The 20,356-nt window shown below is 38.1% G+C and overlaps 2 protein-coding genes across 4 annotated transcripts; both read right to left on the bottom strand.

The window, feature by feature from the left end:
• Positions 1-1,015: 1,015 nt before the first annotated feature.
• LOC103428304 (RINT1-like protein MAG2) lies at positions 1,016-5,223 on the bottom strand. The gene is made up of 4 exons (XM_008366405.4): positions 4,740-5,223; positions 4,533-4,631; positions 3,269-3,372; positions 1,016-3,052 (listed from the first exon to the last, which is right to left on the bottom strand). Exons 1-4 carry the CDS (start codon positions 5,029-5,031, stop codon positions 1,136-1,138), a joined length of 2,412 nt encoding a protein of 803 aa, XP_008364627.3. The 5' UTR covers positions 5,032-5,223; the 3' UTR covers positions 1,016-1,135.
• A 7,823-nt stretch (positions 5,224-13,046) lies between these two features.
• Positions 13,047-15,870, bottom strand: LOC103428306 (F-box/kelch-repeat protein At1g74510-like). 3 transcript variants are annotated; one of them, XM_008366408.4, is made up of 2 exons: positions 15,698-15,870; positions 13,047-14,913 (listed from the first exon to the last, which is right to left on the bottom strand). In XM_008366408.4, the coding sequence occupies exon 2, from the start codon at positions 14,867-14,869 to the stop codon at positions 13,550-13,552; it is 1,320 nt and encodes a 439-aa protein (XP_008364630.3). In that variant the 5' UTR covers positions 14,870-14,913; positions 15,698-15,870; the 3' UTR covers positions 13,047-13,549. The 3 variants fall into 3 exon arrangements, with proteins under 3 accessions (XP_008364630.3, XP_008364629.3, XP_008364631.3); XM_008366407.4 differs by having other exon boundaries at positions 13,047-15,007; positions 15,698-15,825; XM_008366409.4 differs by having other exon boundaries at positions 13,047-14,909; positions 15,698-15,824.
• Positions 15,871-20,356: the final 4,486 nt, after the last annotated feature.

The raw sequence follows: 20,356 nt of genomic DNA, 5'->3' as shown, positions 1-20,356 counted from the left end.
TTTTTTAAAGAATTTTCACAAAACTTAATGAGTTTTGCATGTTTATATTTGACTTGAAGGTCACAAACGGATTGCAGTTAGATATGCATTCCAGCTTAAATGCCACAAGTAGAATATGCATTAGTAAACCTAACATTCAAAGCTTGTATGTGTTAACTTATGAGTAAATGGTGGACTACAAAAATTGTTAATGGTCACAACTAAACCCTAATGCTTCTCACCCTTGATTTTTTTCTTAAAACGTTTGCTTTGTTGTAAAATCAACTGTGGGTGCAGTGGAATAAATGAAACAAGACACAAAATTTACAAGGTTCCTCTACAGTCAGTGTGACTGGAGTACGTCCTCGGGGCAGCAGTGGTGCTTTCATTATAATTTGAAATAATAAGAGTACAAAGATAACTCTCTTTATTATCTCCCCCTCATCTTCCTCATCTTCGTCTCTTCCTCTTCTTTCCTCTCTCTCTCTTCCTCTTCTTCCTTTTCCTTCTTCTCTCCCGTGAACTCCACCACCAATTATGAAACTCTCTTCTTTTGTTGTGTTCCATAGTGTTGTTTTTATAGAAGTAAATCACATGCTAAATAGTAGAAGGGCAACTTGCCCATTATTTGAGTGGACATCCATTTCTATAACATGCTTTCTTATTTTTAATATTGTTGATTTCTATACTCTTAATTATGTGAACTTGTTATTTAATCCACAATTCCAATTTTCTAATTCTTGTATTAAACAAGTAATTAACAATTGCTTTTGAACACAAGTTATTCGTACCAATCCCTATGGAATTCTACTTTGCATGAGCTGATTTTTACTATAACTACCGTGTTCTTTTGTAAATATTTCTATGTGATTTAACTCTGGTTTTGCAGATGACGAAAATCATATCAAGTTCTCAAACACGTATAAAGAAAATTGTATCTGAAGTCCTCAATCCACCAGATTCAACATGGCATAACGGTTAAGAGGATCAATATAAAATAAAATTGAATGAATTGAAAATAATCAAACGAAGCTACTGTACGAAAATAAAATGGCATAACTTTTTTTTTCTCTTTAATGTGTTCTGCTTTATGAAAAATGAAGGGGTCAGTCCAAGGGTTCCCAAGTCATGTACAACACGAAACACTCGGAAGCCCTCAACTCGTAAAAACTCTACTCTTCACAATCTTTTCTACCTCTGTTTCACTTAAATTCCTAATCCCTTTCTCCTTCATCCATTTCTCCCCTCTTGCCAAGCTGCTTCGGAGTTTCTCTTCTTCCATCTTCAACAGCTTCAACCCTTCACTGACTTTGGGGAAAAAGCCCTCCGGCCTCATACACCATGCCCGAAATGCCCCAAATACAACCTCCAAATCACTACCAAGCCTCTCGACGCCACTGTCAGAAAACTTCACATTGCTCATTAGAATACCGCTGAAAAACAATCGATCAATTCTAGCTGCCAAACTTCTCCACACCCCGACAAAGTCTATCCCGTTCAAATCAATTTCTACCACTGATATTTTACCTTGCAAATAATCTAGAGCGCCAACTAAAAATCTGGATACTGTCCAACCATCCTCACTCTTTTCTTGCCATTGCCTCCTGTTCTTCATATAATCCCGACTTTGAGCCTCAAATCCCCTCAATATAACAACAGACAATTTTTCAGCCCATTCTATTCTAAACGCCTCCAACTTTACAACCTCCTCGTGAAAAATACCACTATCTAGACCTTCCACTGACTCGACATTACCACTTTGATCGCCTACTGATATTCCCAGTTGATCACTCCGACCTGACCAAATCTCGAGGAAAAAGACATCCTCACACCATTCCTTTAAAACAGATTCGATGTAGCGAGCGCCATTAATGGAGTTTGCAACTTTAACTAGGCCATCATCATCTGTCAAGGCAGTCAAACCTTCAGCCTCTTGGCACCTGACGAGTAAGCTCTCCAAAAAGTTTTGTATAATAGGTACCCCAGCTAATCTGAGAAATCTGGACCTCATAGAGATGCTAGGCAATGATCGACAACGATCCACCACAGATGATAGGCACCGAAGGTAGGCACTACAAATTGCAGGAGCTTTGAGATCTTCAGTATCAGATAAAAGAGCTGCTCCTTGGACTTTCATAGTCCAATTTCTCTCATCACCAGCATCAGGTTTCAACTTTTCTAGTATATCATTTAATTCTATCTCTGCCCATAAATCAAGCCAATCTGGTCGATCACTGAAAACTGATAGAGAAGAAACCTTTAAGAAGTTCCCGTCATCCTGAAGTGAAAGCAAGATTCCAGAATTTTCTATTAGAGACTTGATTCGTTTATCAAAAGATATCATCAAGTCAATAAGATGCAGCCAGGATATTCTAGCCTGTGACTGAGTACCCGTTACGCTATCTTCATCTGGTTGTCCAGCATACTTTGGAAATATCTCTTTCACTAAGTATGTTGATAAGGATGATACCATTCCAGAAATCCATTCTTCTCTGCAACTGTACCCGGTTAACATTGCTTCATCAACCAGTGGTTGCAATAATTCATCCATAGAGTCAACATAATCCCTGGTGGTCTTGTAGACAAGAGCAAATATAAATTCTGGCTTATCAACCCATTTTGTGAAATGGCGTTGGGATGCCAATGATATAGGATTCACAAGCTCTTCAATCACCCAAAGTGGCTGGTGAAGAGCAAGCTCACGATTATAGCCCTCTAGTTGACGCGATTTTCTTCGTCTTTGCAACTCTTGTAGGCCGCACAAGGCTAAAAAGTTTTCACAGTACTGATCTTTGAGGTCTCCTTGCATCGTGAAAAGAGGATTCAGAACTTCAGTTGATCTCCCTGTATCTGGAGTTGAGGAAGTCAAAGTGGCAAGAGGCGGTGGCCATCCTAGGGAAGTAAGAAGCGCCCGGTGATCTGCTATAGCATGGGGTCTTAAAACGGCCAGAGCTCGATCTACTCTGTGATCAACTGTTGACACAAGATGTGCCCATTGAGGGTGTGTCTTGGTAACTGAAGTTAAAACATCTTCTATCAGTTTAAGAGTTTTAATAGCACCCAGACGCATTTCCTGCCAAGAGAGAAAATGAGGACTTTGCAAAATAAATAGTGATATAACGAAATTGTTATTAGCACTCCAAAAATCTCGTTCTACACTCCTCACAAGTGTATTTTTCTTTCTAATTATAGAAAGTTTGGAGTGCCAAATGAGATTTTTGGAGTGCTAATAACAATTCCCAATTGTAATTACCAAAATATTTTGTTTTCACAAACAAAGGGTACTCACTTCTGAATTCTGTCTTGCTGAATGCTTCCATGAGTTTTTCTTCATGGTAGAAGATACAGCATCTTCAATATCACCAATCATAGTTTGAAGCTTCAATGCAGTCTCTGAAGACAAAAAAAAGGACCAAAAATGTGAGAAAGTTTAATGTCGAATATTCAGAGATTATGCTTCTCAGTAGTTGGTAATGCTAGGAAAGAAAATTGTAGTATAGGCATACAAAACACGGAAGACAGAGGCCAAGCAGAAGACGAACCCAACACACAGTATGCAGGAAGTACTTCAGAAGTAAAAGGACAACTTCACATTAACGAAAAAACTCTCCCAAATGTGAAAAACAAATCTGGCTGCATGATTTTGAGGAAGTCCAACAATTGATGTAACCATTACTAAGAAAGCACTAATATTTCCACCAATTAAGGGCCCGTTCGATAACTCTTTTGTTTTTAGTTTTCATTTGTTCTTCTAGAGATAGAGGAAACGTGTAAGGTAGAAGTGAGGAATGGAAAATAATAAAGGGAGACGGTGGGAGGTAGAAGGTAGGAATGCAGATTATACGAAAACAAAAATTTGAAGGTCAAAACAACATGAAATTGTTTTCAACTTTTGGTTTTTACTTTTCACTTTGTGTGTCATTTCATACACGTTTCCTCCACCATCAATCCTTCAAATTTCTTCATTCCTTGTTTCACCCACACACTTTTCCTTTATCTATGTCACAAATTATTGAAAACTAAAAACTAAGAACGAAATGTTGGGCCCTAAGAAATAGGATTGCACTTGTTGGAGCTTAATCACATACTATCATCTTTCAACTTAAAGTTAAACAGGAACTGGGATTCTAACATTTAGTATCGAACCATTTGTAGTTTCGCAAAACAAATTCAGCTTCATGGTTCTACATTAGCCATCTGTTACTGCCTAAAATAATATGTGATCACAACACATTTAGACCAGTTGAGGCCTTCACAATACATATTACACACAAGTGCATCAACACATGCAAATAAAGCAAAATAGCAGAACTTTCATGAAAATCGTACAATTCACTACTCGCACAAATAATCGAAGCATCAATGTAGTATGCCATAATTGAAGAACAAGTATTCGATTACACATTTCCGGTCTCTATTCAAACAAACTGAGCTAATTGTAAAACAATATAACAAGTACAATACGAAAGTTTATAGATTTCAGCTAAAGCTAGTTCCTTAAATTTATTAATTCATTTTTCAATTTCAGTTCCATTGTTTCGCAAGAAACACACCTGCGTATGATCGAACGGACTGGACTCTTGCCACTTCCTTGGCCAACGCCGGCAGCTCCTCTCCCAATATCTTCTCCGCCCTCTCGTTCCCTTCTCCATCTACAGACAAAAGTTATCCAAATTAGCAAAACCAAAAACGAAATTAAACCCAAAAAATTGAAAATTGTAATCAGAATTGCCCAAATATCAATACCAGCACACACAAACCTGAAGTGCGAGAGCGGGTGGAGGATCCGAGACCCGCCAATTGGGCATTGATACCGCCTAAGAGGCCGTGGACTCGATCGGAGAACGAAGCGTAAGTTAGAAGCGAGGATCCGAGCCTCCGATTCAGGTCGATTAGGGTTCGATCCAGGTCACCGCACTGGGATTGGAGCTCCGAGAGGAGAGTCGGAGCCCCGCTCAGATTTTCATTGGTCCGGAACTTGTCGTCGAGGAAGGAGACGATCGAGGGCGGGAGGTCGGAGGCGGGAGGGAGGGTCTGGACCGCCGAATCCATGGTCGTCTCAAACCATTCCCGTCCGGTGGTGCGAGTGGGAAATTTGAATGGGAACGAGGGTATTTTAGGTTTTTAACGGGAATTTCAGTGACTGAAAGGCCGTGCTTATTTGTGCTTTGCTTTCGTTGAGAGATTAGAGACTCCAAAATTGACTCCCACCGAATACCGTTTTCGGTTACGCGGTTATGCTCTATTATTCGGCTGCCCAACCTTAGGGAAAGTATTGGCTCGGCAGTCGGTACATGTCACATGTCCGACCATTCTCACAAAACTTGGAATCTCCTGTGATTGGTCTTGCTCAATTCCACGTTGATCCAACGCTTTCTAAATTGATAACCATACAAAAGAATTACTCCTATTTCGTGATTGGTGTCACGTGGTCGGGCATATAAGGCAAGTTAATAAGACGTTGTCAAGACCCGGATTAACCAAAAAGCAAAAGGTTGAGTGTGTTTGTGAGACGGTGGGTCAAAGAAGGGAAGTTTTGTAGTTAAGAAATTTTCAACCTACAATCTTTCATTCTAGGTTGGGCTTTACTAACATTGTTAACGGACTCAAATGGGCCGCCTACATTGGGGTTGGACTAAACTATAGTTGGGCTTAGTTTCGGTGGAGGTTATGTACTTATTCTTCGCATGCCTAAAATTCTTGAGCCTAATTCCCGGATCACATCACTCGTCCGACCCTTTTGGTAAAGAGTTGGACCTATTTGTCCCATACGACCCCACACTGATCTTCAATCGTTAACTTACGTCCCTCGACACACCACAACACTTGCACTTGATTTTGTGAAAAAAAACATCTTACATGTGCTCAATGACGGATCTAGGATTATTATTGGGGAGACAGTAAAAATAGCATGCGCAACGCAAGAAAATTTTAAACGAAATAACATACAAATTGGCATTTCATCAAGCCTTCATAGGCATTAGGTCATTTGTCGAATCAAATTGCATGTCTGTCAACAGATGCAAACAACTTCCTATGAGCATGTTGACTGGTCAATGGGTTTCGCCAGATGCCAACATATGCTGAGTGAGTCTATTGAAAGATGCCTATAGCAGCGCATACAAAGGCATGAGGCTAGCAATTACCATGCCCAACTCTTTCATGGAGAATTCGTCGAGCAGTTGAATGGCACCTCTCAAGCACCTCAGATTTTCAAAGAGTAGCCTCAGTTCTTTCATGGAGAATTTCTAAGCTTGGGTGGTCAGCTAATCCACCTTGTCTTAAGGTTGATCTGCCGCTGCTTGTGTTTCTCCTCATAGATGATTATAATCATTACATAAATCACTTCCAAACAAGCGCTTAATCAACCGAAAAATATCAATTTTGGTTTTTAAGAATTTATTTTTATTTTTAACCCACATGCTTTCATTCTAGGTTTGTATGTGTTTGTCATTTTGTGTTCAAAAGTGATAGCAGTAAAATAGCCAATCAATTTGTATTGACAATGTTTGGAGGTTTGAGGTGGTCCAAAGGCGTGGCAATTGGGTACGAGGAGAGAAAACGAAAGAAAAAAGATTGGCCGGTAGATTTTGCTAAGTTGATAATCTTATTCATCATGTGTGAGGCTGTTTAATATTGCATCATCGCAATTTTTAACAATATCCCAATCTTGGATTGCCTTCCTTTTTATGTATAGTGCAAATACACCAACCCACCTAAATTTTGTCCACAATTTTAGACTTTTACATTTTGGACCACTTGAAACATGTCAATGAAGCATGAAAGTCTAAAACACTTTTACTATAGTAGTAATGCAAACCCACAAAAATGGGTGGGGAATGCAATGTGAACCGAAAATCCGTTTCATTTTTGGTAATGTAAGCACCTTGGACGAGATGACTCGTCCCTATGAGTGGAGAATTTTGAACACGGGACCTCAAAATTTGTAGTACTGCAGTTGTTAGTTGATCAGTTAAAGGAGTTTGTTTTTATTGTTTGATAATAGTGAAAAGAAGTCCAATACATTACGTGAAAAGGTTAAAACTTGAAGATTGACATCTTGGAGAAGAAATTTTTTAATTGAGCCCTTTCTTTCTTGCTTTTTGAATTCCCTTTTTTGAATTGCAATTTTCAATCAATCTATTTGGTTAGCACCAAAGGAAAGACAATGACTTCCATCCATCCTCTATGAATGCGACAGTACAACCAACCAAATAGGTCAAATTAGTGTTCGATAGGACATGATATAACGAGACTTGCAATTCGTGTGAGTTACCACACAAGACAATAGGTTCGAAATGCCAAATGCTTACGAGATTTTATATCAAAAATTAAGGGAACTTTAACAAAAAACTTCCGGTATTGTTCATTTTAACGAAAACCCACATTTTTATACTAAAAAGTGAATCATGATACTATTCACTTTACTATTTATTTTGTCCTTATCATTAAAATTCAAAATTTTAAAACAATTTTCATTAGTTTTCCTAAAAATTAATCTTACAAAAGTAAAACTTCAAAACACTCCGACTAAAATACCACCTGTTTAGGAGAAAGTCTTCCATCCAGAAGCCGGATTAGGAAGGTTGTGAGAGAAGGTGGGACCACAAAAAGGACATGGTTAATATAACAAATCAAAGAAAATGGAGTAGCAGGTGGTTTTTTGTGTGTATATCCGTATAGATGACCTGGTCTAGTCCCCCTACATTATAATTTCTCCTTTTCTAGGGTATATATTCATTTTTTTTTCTTTTTAAAAATAGACAATTGGTGGCAAACCACAATTATTCACTCTGGGGGCCGGGAAAACTCACAGAGGCATATCAGCCTTCTCCTGGCCACAAATCCAACTTCCACACCAGTAGTGGATTTCGAACCCAAGCGAGCATCCCTCCAATCTTCACTTATAGACATCAAATGGCCTTATTCCGTCTGTTAACTACTTCTAACGAGCAAGTTAGTAGCCTACCCCGGTAAAATGTTGGGACAAAGAGAAATAGCTGTGCTTATCCTTCTAGTAAAGAAACTAAACCCTACCTAAGAAAGCGATTCACCCACTACTGCTACTACTAGTATAGAAAAAGATATATTAACACGCACAACTACCTATATAACAAGTTGCCTCTGACTTTTGTCTCACGACCACAAATAAAACATGTAGCTTCATGCCCTGACCTGAACTGAGCTACTACTGGCTTAGCTGCCTAGCTACTAATAACTTGGCACCCGTCCTGCCAATATAGTAGAAAGATGACTTCCAATTTTTAGTTTTAAGGAAGCCTTGTAATCCGTCATTTGCCACTGGATCACCAGCTCGTGATTTAGGGTATACATTCTCTAGGTGCTGTAAACAAGTTACTTCCTCCACATTTTCATTAATCTCAAAAAGTTGAGGTTGCGGGATCCCGGGGGGGGGGGGGTCTATAGAGAGAGCTTAGGGATGTGCTTTGCCATGGATTCCGGGTTCTATCTTTCTTTTATTTTTATTTTTATGTGTAATTAAGTTATTTTCTAAGGTTTATGATGAAGCCATGACATGAATATTTGATAAGTACTTTGTTAATTATTATCCGATTAAAGGCCATGTTATATTCTTAATCTTTGTAGGTATTTTATTCTAGATTTGGATTTCTAATGACTAATCACTTTTAGGAATTTTGCATCTAGATAGTTAGATAAATCTATGAGGATGACCTTATTGGAACTAAGATTAAGAAGAGTAGACAAACTAGTGAGGATGACCAATATCAAGCTAGTCCTACTTGGTTGACATGATTCTTCTACACTTAATGGGTTTTTATGTGTTTAATTGTATGCCTAACCAATATGATATAATTATCATGTAGAGATACAAGAGTTGATGCCTGATCACGGATTAGTTCATACCTTAGAAAGAACAACCTTTAACATTGGCATGGTAATTGGATAGTAGTTCGCTATAGGAAAAGTAAATAGGATTGTTATTGGTGGATTCATAACCTTAGTTTTTCCTGTGTTGTGTTTATTTTAATTAATTGTCTTTTATTTTTCTTGTTAATTATAGTTTTAATCAATTATTCAATTCAATCCATCCTTTGTTTGTTTAATTAAGTTTAGCGTGATTAATCGGTTAAATTAGTGTTAAAGCAATCCATGTGGGATCGACCTCGTATTTGCATATATTATTACAATTGATTTGTGCGCTTGCGAGTTTAATTTGGTTTAAATTAATCTATTATTTAGGTTTGTTTAAATATACATCAAGTTTTTGGTGAAGCAATGGAGTGAGATTGCGAGGAGTGATGAGGAATTGGGGTTACAGCCAATCCGTGGGAACCCTGTGAGCAGGGCGAGTCATGTAGGATGGATGAAACCCCCATTTGGTACCTTCAAAGTGAAATGTGATGGTGCTTGGTGTAGTCGTTCGGGGGCGGGCGGTTTTGGTTAGGTTGTGAGGGATTTTGCGGGGATCTTTAAGGGTGTTGAAGGTATGGGTAATATTCTGTGTGTATTGAGCGTTATGGGGGAAGCTGAGGCAATGAGAGTGGCTTTGGTGGCTTGTGTGGAAAGAGGGTTTGGGGTGGTTCAGGCGGAAACTTATTCGAAGGTCCTTGTTGATATGATCAATGCGATCTTGCAACCAGAGGCAGTCATGGATGGCATTTTATGGGATATCAATCACATTAAGCAGCAATTAGGTTATGTTGAGTTTCTGTATGCTCCTCGTGCCTGCAATGAGATTGCGCATCTAGTGGCTTCTTATGCTACGCGTATGGGGGTTGTCATTTGTACGATGGTTTAGAACCAGAATGATTGTTTAACATTTTGACTGATGATGTAAACATTTCGATTCGTATTTAATAATATCTTCGTTTCGAAAAGAAAAAAAAAAGTTGAGGTTTCTGTTTTCCTTTTTTAAGCTTTGAAAACCGTCCAATAAATCCTAAAATATAGCTCCGTGGAATTTGATGACATCATTAAAAGAAAGTGAAAAGGGGCGAATTTCACGGCCGCACGAGGAAAAGTTAAAAAAGAGAAAGAAAGAAAGCGGTGGGAGTTGACAGCGCAGTACAATTTTCAAGTCCAAGTTCAACGGCAGGGCAGCAGACACTGAGATCAATGACGCACGCGCCCGCCACGTGAGCAACTGCAAGGGGAGTTGATGAGGCGGGGCCCACGTACATAAACGGAGAGGCAGAGTCAGAATTTATCCGTTCTTTTAAGGTACAATTTTGTACTTTTATTACTTTTTTAACTAATTTCTGTGGTGGATTCCTGCCTGCTGCCCAGAGAGAGAGAGAGCCAGTACAAATTGAATACAAAAGTAAAACAAAAAAAAAGGATATTTTATTGTGCTCAAATTTACACTCTAACGATATTTATCTTCCTTTGTAAGAGATTTGATTCGCGTAAAAGATAAATTTGAATCACATTATTATAGCTAGTTCATTATAAGATTTAGTCCACTTTACACCCCCTTATTAGAGAGATGAGTTGTCGTGCGATTTCATCAACTCAATTTCTAAATCTCTCGTTTTCATCTTCTTAATTCAAATAATATTTTTACGATAATGTTTGGGAGATCTAATTTTTAAATCAAATTTCCAAACCAAATGATATAGTTGTTGATGATTGGATTATTACTTGAAAACGATTAACGTGTTTATCCTCTGTTGGTGACACATCATTTGATTTAAAATTTTAGTTTCCGCAACATTATTTATCTTTTTATATTATAAAAACCCATAAAACGTTAGAAAAGTTTATTAAACTCCAATGCAGCTTAGGATTTAACCTTAAAAATTAAAAACCCTAGTGTGTATAATACTTTAGAACATGATGATACATACACCATTTTTCTCTTGTTCAATAATACTAACATTTGCCTACATATTTTATGTGTATGAACACATTTTTTTTAGAAAATGAGAAGGAGAGAGGGGGAGAGAGAGAACGTGGTGGAGTGAGAGGTTTTTGTTTTGTTTTTTGTTTTTTGTTTTTTGTTTTAATTTTATAAATATTGGAGGTATATTTAACATCACATGTAAGTGATGTTTCAATAAAAAATGTAAAATTTGAATATGTAAAATTACATTATTGCCCATCATTTTTTTTGTGTAATAAAAAACTAATTTATCTTTTCACCATCTTTTGATTGACAAAGAAGATTTTATTAATTAGTAGAAATTCATTATTTTTGTTGATTTATTCAATTTAACGACTGAATATAAAGATGAATGTGTGAACGACTACAGGGGTGTGAAAATCAGCTCCCATTAGAAAATCCCTTCAAAATCATTGACATCAAATATAGCAATAGGTGACCAAGAATCTTTAGTCGCCAGGTGACCAATAGAACGAAACTTTTTTTCTCTCCTTTTGATCTCCGTTTCTCTTTCGTTCTACACTATCGTACGTGACACTTCGCCAGGTAACCAATAGAACGAAACATTCATACAAGGCACAGGACACAAGGAGTTATGAACCGGAACGAGACCAAAATTCATGGGTTTGGGGTGTTTTGTGTGTGGCATCAGAAAAATCTGAATCAACAGATCTAAAGAATCAAAAGGACCAAGTCCTTAGAAGTAAACTGCAGTAACAGATATGGTATTTCAACTTCTTCTTTTCTTCCCTAAACAAACAGAGAAACAGAGTGCCAAAATTCCCAAAACGCCTCGAAACACTTTCTTCGATCGCCATTTTATTCACCGACGAGAAGGGAAAGAAAAAAGACCCTGTAAACACGAAGAAACATCGGTCACGGAATCCGTTCCCCCGAGTCACAAAAACCCGGTTTCATACATAAGAGTTTTTAAGGAGCAACAACTGTCATAGCTAAAGAACACATGTCTAAGAAAGGATATGTATCTGTCAATGCCTGTGATGTATGAGTTAATAGCAACGAAAGTCGCTTACCGCAGCATTCCTGGAAACGTTCATGAAACAAACATTGCAGACACCTTATCAGCAAATTTCAATGCGGAAGCGGTTGCTTGCATCAGCTCTTACTCAATTTGTGTTTCTGAATTTATGGTTTCAGAACCGTCACATTTATTGTGTACATTCGTTGCGTCGAGCAACATCTTCAATTGCGAAAACAGGAGAGAAATCCAAGCATCCTACTCATTTCCTTGTCTTCAAGTTCATGAAGGAAAGAAGTTTAAAACTTTACCAAATGGATACAAATACCATATATGTCATCACAATTGTATAAAAGCTAATTCACGGAAGCAATATGTCATCATCTTTCGAAAAATTAAAAAGCAGCGAAAAAAAACCCTAAATATATACTGATGCAGTGGCATACGGTTCAAATGCGAAACCTAAGAGCCTAAGAGCCTATGACTAACCTGATAACACAAGAAAAATGACTTTCACATTGATTACAATACAGCGAACGTTAACAAACAGTAATGAACGTTAACAAACAGTAATGAAGTCCTCATAAAGGGTTATAAGTGGCAAATAACGGGCGCGACAAGAAAATAGGCATGCTTATGATGACAATGAAATCAACGTAGAGTTCGATAAGCACTGAAATGACTGTAAGATGCAATGCAGAAGCATTCAGAAAACAAAAGGAAAATTTAAAGAACAAAATCACAGGACAAGAAAGAGGAAAACCTGATGCACAAGTCTCACCTGTGGTCGAAAAACTATCCAACTTGATCTGAGCTCGTAGCATAACAAATCGACTGTAAATTTCACCATGCAGCTGCTTTCAAGATCAAGTTCTCTGAGAACGACAGGCATCTATAAGGCTTAAAAATCATTATTTCCGCTTCAGGAATACCATACGGCTTGAAACTAACGCTAGGATTTCATTAGATGCACGCTCAATGAGCAAGGGCATCGTCAATGGAGTCCTGTGTTCGTTTGGCTCAATTAAATATTTAAACTTCACAATTTCCGTTACAGAAAAGAAAGAAAGAAAGAAAGAAAGAAATCAAGTTCACAAGAAAAAGAAGAGGGGAAATTCATATTAAATTTCTTCATACCGATCGAAAGAAGTTCCTACAACCTACATTATAGTTTAGGGTCCATTCAGATTGTGCAACAGCAGTGAGTGAAAACGCATGTAGAAGGAACATAAAAATATAAATCCATAACATAAACAGAAGTCATTCTTTTTTCTGTCCTCCAACATGGGAGGGAAAAAAGAGACCTTGGAAATATAAGCTTAAGAAACAAAGGAAATGAAAAACTTGAACCATTACAAAATTCTGCAATGTTTCAATAAAACTTATGAAAATAGTCATGAAAACCTAAAACATTTACCAGTACTTCAGTTTATTCACCTTTTCCTGTTCTACATGATGCCAACCTTTCCAAAAACTCTCAAAGTTACCAAAGGGAAAAAAAAGGACGCGACACGATAAGTTTAAAAGATAAAAAAGGAAAATAACTCTCCAGGCCTCCTTCTGTGAATGTATCTATGACTCTATATAAAAACCTGAATTTCCCCAAAAAGGAGGGCCGAGATTAGCCAGTTGCTGGAATCCCATCTCCTTGAAAAGTGAAGATTGCAAATTCCATCCAGGATTCCTTGCAGCGCACACGGTGTCACTGAAACCGGACACCTCAGCCCTCAGCATCCCATCACCGCACAATTATACACAAAGCTGCCAGAAGGTTTTCTGGCGAGCAGGTTCCACTGTGGCGGGCCTCCATCAGGGACCCAAGAATTAAGTTCAATTGTCCCTCCGCCTAAGGCCCTCGGTCCACCAATTACAATTAACCGATCTCCACACGCCCTAAATGCTATTCCCCAACCATTCATCGAGGCTGCACGCTCAGGCAAACTCCCAACAGTGATCCACACGTTCCCCTCCTTATCATATCTCCTCACCTCCTGTTCTGCATAATCTGCAGTATACAATATGTTATTTACAACTGCCAGAAGAGGAGGTGCCGCAGCTGCAGCAGGTGCCTCAGCCGCCCCAGCATTTCTTCCAGGAAACATGTTAGGTATCTCGGTCCAAGTCCCCTTCTCCAAATCGTACACCTCTCCACACGTAAGTTGCTTTTGATCGCCCACTCCTATCCCTCCAATGACATAAAACTTCCCATCCATAAATACCCCAGAACACATTTTTCTAGGTTTATTCATGCTAGGAAGAGTCAGCCAAGTTCCTGTTTCAGAATTATAAAGTTCAGCAGAGTTCAAGATAGTGCCACATGGATCGCAACCACCCGCGAGAATTGCAATTTCCCCACGGCTCGCAGAACCGAACAAGCATCTAGGTGTATTCATCTCAGTGCCGGATGACCACGTGTTGGTCAAAATGCTGTATCTATAAACGACATGGGACGTTATTTCCTTTCCAAAAACAAGAAGTTCGGTACCAACAGCTAACGACTCCTTGTCCGAACACATGAAACATTCGTTTGACGCCATTCTAGGCAAATGCATCCAACGTCGGCGATCTGGATCAAATGCCTCCCATTCGAGGAGGCTGCAAGAGAAGTAAACCCAATGTTCGACAACGCCCATTTTCCGCCTCAGTGTGTACAGCTCCCCACTCTGAATTAAAGAGCGGAAGTTTGTATTCAGCGAGGCAATAGAGCCATAATCAGACCTCGAGCAGCGAAGGAGACAGTTGATTGAAATATCCCGTCCAAGTTGGTGGATCAGTGAACTTGAATCAGAATTGCCACCTCCCTGTTGCTCATCATCTGACTGGTCCTTGGCAGGGGAAAGACCACTCAGATCCATAACCACGTCCCCACCCAGAACAGCATCTGATAGCTTGCATGCCTTCCTCAATGTGATTTCATCACCGTCTTCAAAGGGGCGCTTAGTATTTGAGAGCTCCATAACACGGTGAGTATTGTAAATCCATTTGCTCTCTTGCTCACAAGAGCTGGGCAGCTCCCTTGACACAAGATAGGAAGGACCTTCCAACATCTTGTTGGAATTCTCCAACTTGACCAGCTGCGAAGAAACCCTTCCTTTGGTATCCATCAAAATAAAATCAATGATGAGTATACAAAACGAAATTCATACGCCTTAATTACTCCCCAAAACCAACTATGAGCGAGGTATCTGCCAAACACAGACAATCCTCGAATTAAATCATAATCCCACAAATAACGATTTAACAAGTTAAAAAAACATACAACATAACAGATAAATCAAAATTCCATTACTTATAAAACAAGTTCATGTGTGGGGGGTGCTAATACAAATCCTAGAAAAACAGCCCGAAATCCAAATTTTCCATAAAGAGAACCACATGCAACAATGCATTTCAGATCAAGGGCATATCCGTATCTATCAAACAATCCTCACTCATCCATTTCAAGTAAAACAGCCGAAAATTCAAGTAAGAAATCAAAAACCTGCATGCACAAATCCAATCCGTTTCCATAGATACAATTTACCCAATTCAGATCTCAGGGTTCGGATTCCAACATAGAAAAACCCCAAAAAATAGAAAAACGAGAACACAATCAATTGAAAACCCATTAATCCACACCCCACCCTGCAATCAAAACGTTAATGCAGCAGCTAAATCCCAACACACAGAACGTTTCTTTCACAAAAACAAATTCACAGAGAGATCCATTTCAAATTTCCCATCAATACCTAAGAACCCATTTGCTCTTTTCATTTTCCAATCACCTGGAATTCATCAAATCATGCAGCTCCTCCCCACAAAACAGCAAAAACCATGGCAAAAAAATGAACAGAAAGCTTCAGAAAAAAACCAGAACAAAGAGCAAAAAAGCTTACGAATTTGATGAGAAGAGGACGGTGCGGTTCTGCCCCAGCTCTTCTTCCTCTTCTTCTCTCCTCCTCCTCCTCTCTCTAGCTCAAGATTCTCTCTCTCCTTTGCTTCTGGTTATATTCGCTGTGTGGGAGAGTAATGTATTAAATAATACACATATATAAAAAAGTAAGAAAATAATTTTTAATTCAATTTATTTTATTTTATTTTTCTTTTACAGAAAAGAAAAGAGGGTGTTGTGGGACCCCCAACGGGTCATTGAGTCGCCGGTTTGGGATTGCGGCCAAGAGGTACCGAAGCCGCTAACGGCCGTTTCTGCACGTGTTAGAAACTAGGGAGGGCTTCTGCCGCCAGCCCCCTCCCCGGGTGGGCCCCCACCGAGTAATTAAACGACAGGTTCACGCTGCGTTGTAAGCGCATTTAGTGAGTGGACAGAGATTTTTTAGCGCACTGTGAACACGTATATTAAGTGTTATAATATTAAGTGGTTGGATAGTTAAAGAGAACAATTTTAAAACGCTTATATTATGAGGTGTAGCAGGTTGTGTTTTCGGCACATTAAAAAAAAAAAAATTCAGTGATTGGAAGTGGTGGTTTTTTGTGAAATTAATTTTTTGATTCTTTTTTTAATTAAGTTTTTCTTTTATCTGGATTTCTGCTTTCCGTTTTTGCATGCTTCCCTCGATTTTTTTGCTTCCTTCGTTTTGTTTTGGTTTGCAGATATAATCATATTTATGGAGGTTTTGTTTGGATTTGATTTTGAATGAGTTTGGATTCCTTACGGATGAGCATCGGTTACATTTTCTGAAAAAGATAAACAAAAGGATAATTTTCATGTCATGCAAGAAAGACAAAATACTCGAATTTCAATCCTCACAAAATTCTAAATTCTAAATTAGCACAATCATCAAATATTAATTACTTAATTATCAGAATGGCTATTCAAGGGAAACATCTCGTGTAGTTTGTGCTAAAATGATTAACTTTTGGAACTTTGAATATTTCTTCAATGCTGGCGCATAATATTGAGGTTCAGAATAGTTTATCAGTGTGATTCTATTGTGTTTTGTAAGAAACGTTAGTATAACAGTTACAATCAACTTTGAAACTATGAATGCTTCATCAGAGAATTAATATATATTTAGCATACGTCACTCGTATGGTCGTTGAGTATAAAGTAAAAATGTGTAGTATAGTATCGTGTTAAAGTTAGCTTCAATAATTGTTTTACGTAAGATGCATACAAAGGTTTTTTTTTTTTTCCAATTTATTTGTATGTTTCTTTCTAGTGAAGGTAACTCAGTTGCATATACCACTAGGAGTGGGCAAATGGGTATAGGAACCGTGGGTAGGGGCGGGTAATTCAAGTTCAGGGCGAGCCCAAAATTTCAAAATGCAAAACGGGGCGGGACAGATCTTAATATAGGAGGGAACGAGCCTCTGGCCTGACCCGTTTTTTCCTCATCTTAATCTTCTTGATCTCTAGGTCTTCTCCCGACTTCTCTCATTTCACTCAGAGTCTCAAGCCTCGATCTCTCCTCCTAACTCACTCTCATCGTTCTAACTCTGGTTGCTGCCACCATCATCATCAGACCTCGAACTCGATTCTCTCTCGCTACCGTCATCATCCGTACGCACCACCCATCTTTTCGATTTTGCAATTTTGATTTCGTCGAATCTCCAATGTGATGACGAGTTGAGTATCTTCTGCTCTCCGCTTATCAAGTGTTTTGACCTTGGCTCGCTCGTTGAGCTTTTTGCGCTCTCAGAGGAGCTTCGTCACAAAATGACGAGAATGCCACTACTATTATTGAGCTCTGCATCCATGGAAGTCATCTCGATGTTCTTCAATTGGTGAGACGAGATCAACGAGTCCTCCAGGTGGCAAGACGACATTTTCTATGCTCTCTACGCCGTCTACGCCCTCGTCTCCTCCGTCGCTCTGGTCTCTCTATGTCTAACTTCATATATTTAGTGCATATGATTCGATTTCATGCTTCTTATCAAAGTTTTGAGCAGGAAAAAAGGCAGATCTAAGTTGGGCAGTGTCGAATCTCATTGTGGGTGGCGATTTGGAACTGGGTTTGGATATAATGGTGAAATGGGTGGGCATGGGTGGAGACGGCCTTGAATGGTGGTGGTTCGGGCGGTGCCGATTGAATTGTATCCCAAAAATAATAATAAAAATAGGATATGTGAATCTAATGCGTTGTAAGCACATTTGGTGAGTAGACAGTGGCGGAGCTAGTAACAGGGCTAGGGTGGGCTCTAGCATAGGGAGAGTTTTAGTTGTTTAAGGTTAAAAATACTGATAATTTAGATTATTTTATTATTTTTAATTGTTATAGCCCACCCAATAAGTAAAAGTTCTAAACAATAGAATTACTTTTAGAAAAAGTAAGAGTTAATAAATATTAAATAAATTATTTACTTTAATCAATATCAAAATTTATTATTATTATATTTCAAATCGTATACACTCACTAGTAGTCTGACACACACGTCCCATTAAGTCTTTTTATTTAAATAGTTTCTAGGGAGTAGTATAGTGATTAATTTAGGAGTAGAGTAGTCATCTCATCCTGTTTTAAAAAGTAAATTTAATATTTTATTAATTTAGGTTTCCTAGGAGTAGACTAGTTTATTATTTTATTTCGACTTTTGGGGTACAACACATTGACCCTCTTTCACTTTCAGAGAAGCCTTTGTCCCGTCTCGACCTCTCGTCTTTGCACTGCAATTCACAGAAACCAAGAATACAATACGAGTGAGAAAACTTGTTGATTTTTCTTATCAATAGGTAAGTTTTTAACCACTTTATTCTTATGTCTTGATGATTTTAATTGTTTATTGCTTTAATTTTAAGAATTCATACTTTAAAAATTCAATTTCAAGTTTAATATATTTTTTCTGATAGTCTGATAGATTTATTTAGATATATAATTTATTATATAAACTTGCATTATTGTTGTTCAATTTGTTAGGTTAACGTTCAGTGAAGAGGTTAAGAACTATTGATTCATTTAAAAAAAAAAGAGATGATGGTGGTGATAAATTAGAGAGTGATATACCTTATGCGTCTAATGATAACGCACCAATATCAACTGAGCAGCCTCATGATTCTCACTAGACATCTAATATAATTGAACCTTAAGAAAAAGTTTTTGATGATGCTTCTTTGGAATTTGAACGAGATTCGGAGAAACGGATTCAAATACATAAGCACCATATTAATCAACAAGATGAAGTTCGACGTGCTTATATCAAAGCTAGGCCTTACCGACCGAAACTTCTTGAGTATCCTAGGTCTCAGTTTGGATCACAATATCGTCGATTTCAATATTCACAGTTTTCACAATTTCCATGGTTAGAATATTCTCCAACAACAGATAGAGTATATTGTTTCCCATGCTTTCTTTTTGGGACTGGTCCAACAAGTTATCCGGCATTAGCTATTGATGGGTTTAACAATTGGAAAAGAGTTAACGATGGAAAGAATTGTATATTTCTTTCTCATATTGGAGGTCCATCTTCATTACATAATACTTGTGTTTCACGTGTAGAGGAATTGATGAATCCATCTCAACATGTTGACAAGGTTATTAATCGACAATCAAAAGAAGAAATTTTGAAGAATCGGTTGCGACTCAAGGCTACAGTTGAGTGTGTTCGATGGCTTACATTTCAAGCATGTCCTTTTAGAGGATATGATGAATCAATTGGTTCGAAAAATCATGGGAATTTTATTGAATTGGTAAAGCATACAGCTAAGTTTAATGATAAGGTGGCTGCAATTGTTTTAGAAAATGCACCAAAACATGCCAAATATTCCTCTCCCATGATCCAAAAGGAGGGTTTGAACATTCTCGCCAACATAGTACGAAGAAAAATTCGTGAAGAAGTCGGGGATGGTGTTTTTTGTATTCTTGTTGATGAAGCACATGATATTGCTCACAGAGAGCAAATTGCCATTATTTTAAGATTTGTTGATAATGATGGTTTTCTACGAGAACAGTTTTTAGATATTGTGTGGGTTGAAGACACTATTGCACCAACACTTTATAGGGAGATAACAAAAGTCCTTACTTTCCATGAGTTGCCTATAAACAAGTTACGAGGTCAAGGCTACGATGGTGCAAGTAATATGCAAGGTTAGTGGAATGGGCTACAATCTTTATTTATTAAAGAGTGTTCATCTACTTATTATGTGCATTGTTTTGCTCATCAACTACAATTGGCATTAGTTGCAGCATCAAAAGAAATAGTTGTTATCTGGTTATTATTTTCAGCATCAGGTTCAATTGTGAATGTTATTACTAATTCTCCAAAGCGTCATACTCAATTACAGGTTGCACACACATTGAACATTGAAGAGTTGGTGGGTGCTGGTGAACTTGAGACAGGAAGAGGAGCTAATCAAATCGGTACTATACATTGACCTGGAGCTACTCGTTGGGGTTCTCATTATGATTCTGTGTGTGACTTGATACATATGTACGACGCGTCTTGTACAGTACTTGAGAACATAAAGAATGATAGATCTGCTACAAACTCTTTGCATGGGGAAGCTACTAGTGCTTATAATGCAATAAGATCTTTTGAATTTACTTTCATCTTGCATCTATTACAGGAGATCATGGGAATCACTTATATCCTTTGTCGCG

Source organism: Malus domestica, chromosome 06 (assembly GCF_042453785.1).
Source record: "Malus domestica chromosome 06, GDT2T_hap1".
Taxonomy (NCBI): domain Eukaryota; kingdom Viridiplantae; phylum Streptophyta; class Magnoliopsida; order Rosales; family Rosaceae; genus Malus; species Malus domestica.
This window is presented reverse-complemented; position numbering and strand designations above follow the sequence as displayed.

Bases quoted from the DNA above. Each gene is read 5' to 3' on its own strand.
- LOC103428306 (XM_008366407.4), bottom strand. From the start codon at position 14,926: ATGGATACCAAAGGAAGGGTTTCTTCGCAGCTGGTCAAGTTGGAGAAT.
- LOC103428304 (XM_008366405.4), bottom strand. From the start codon at position 5,031: ATGGATTCGGCGGTCCAGACCCTCCCTCCCGCCTCCGACCTCCCGCCC. The intron at 4,632-4,739 runs GTTTGTGTGTGC...TTTTGTCTGTAG, and splicing joins CACCCGCTCTCGCACTTCAG to ATGGAGAAGGGAACGAGAGG. The intron at 3,053-3,268 runs GTGAGTACCCTT...CTCTCTTGGCAG, and splicing joins CAGCAAGACAGAATTCAGAA to GAAATGCGTCTGGGTGCTAT.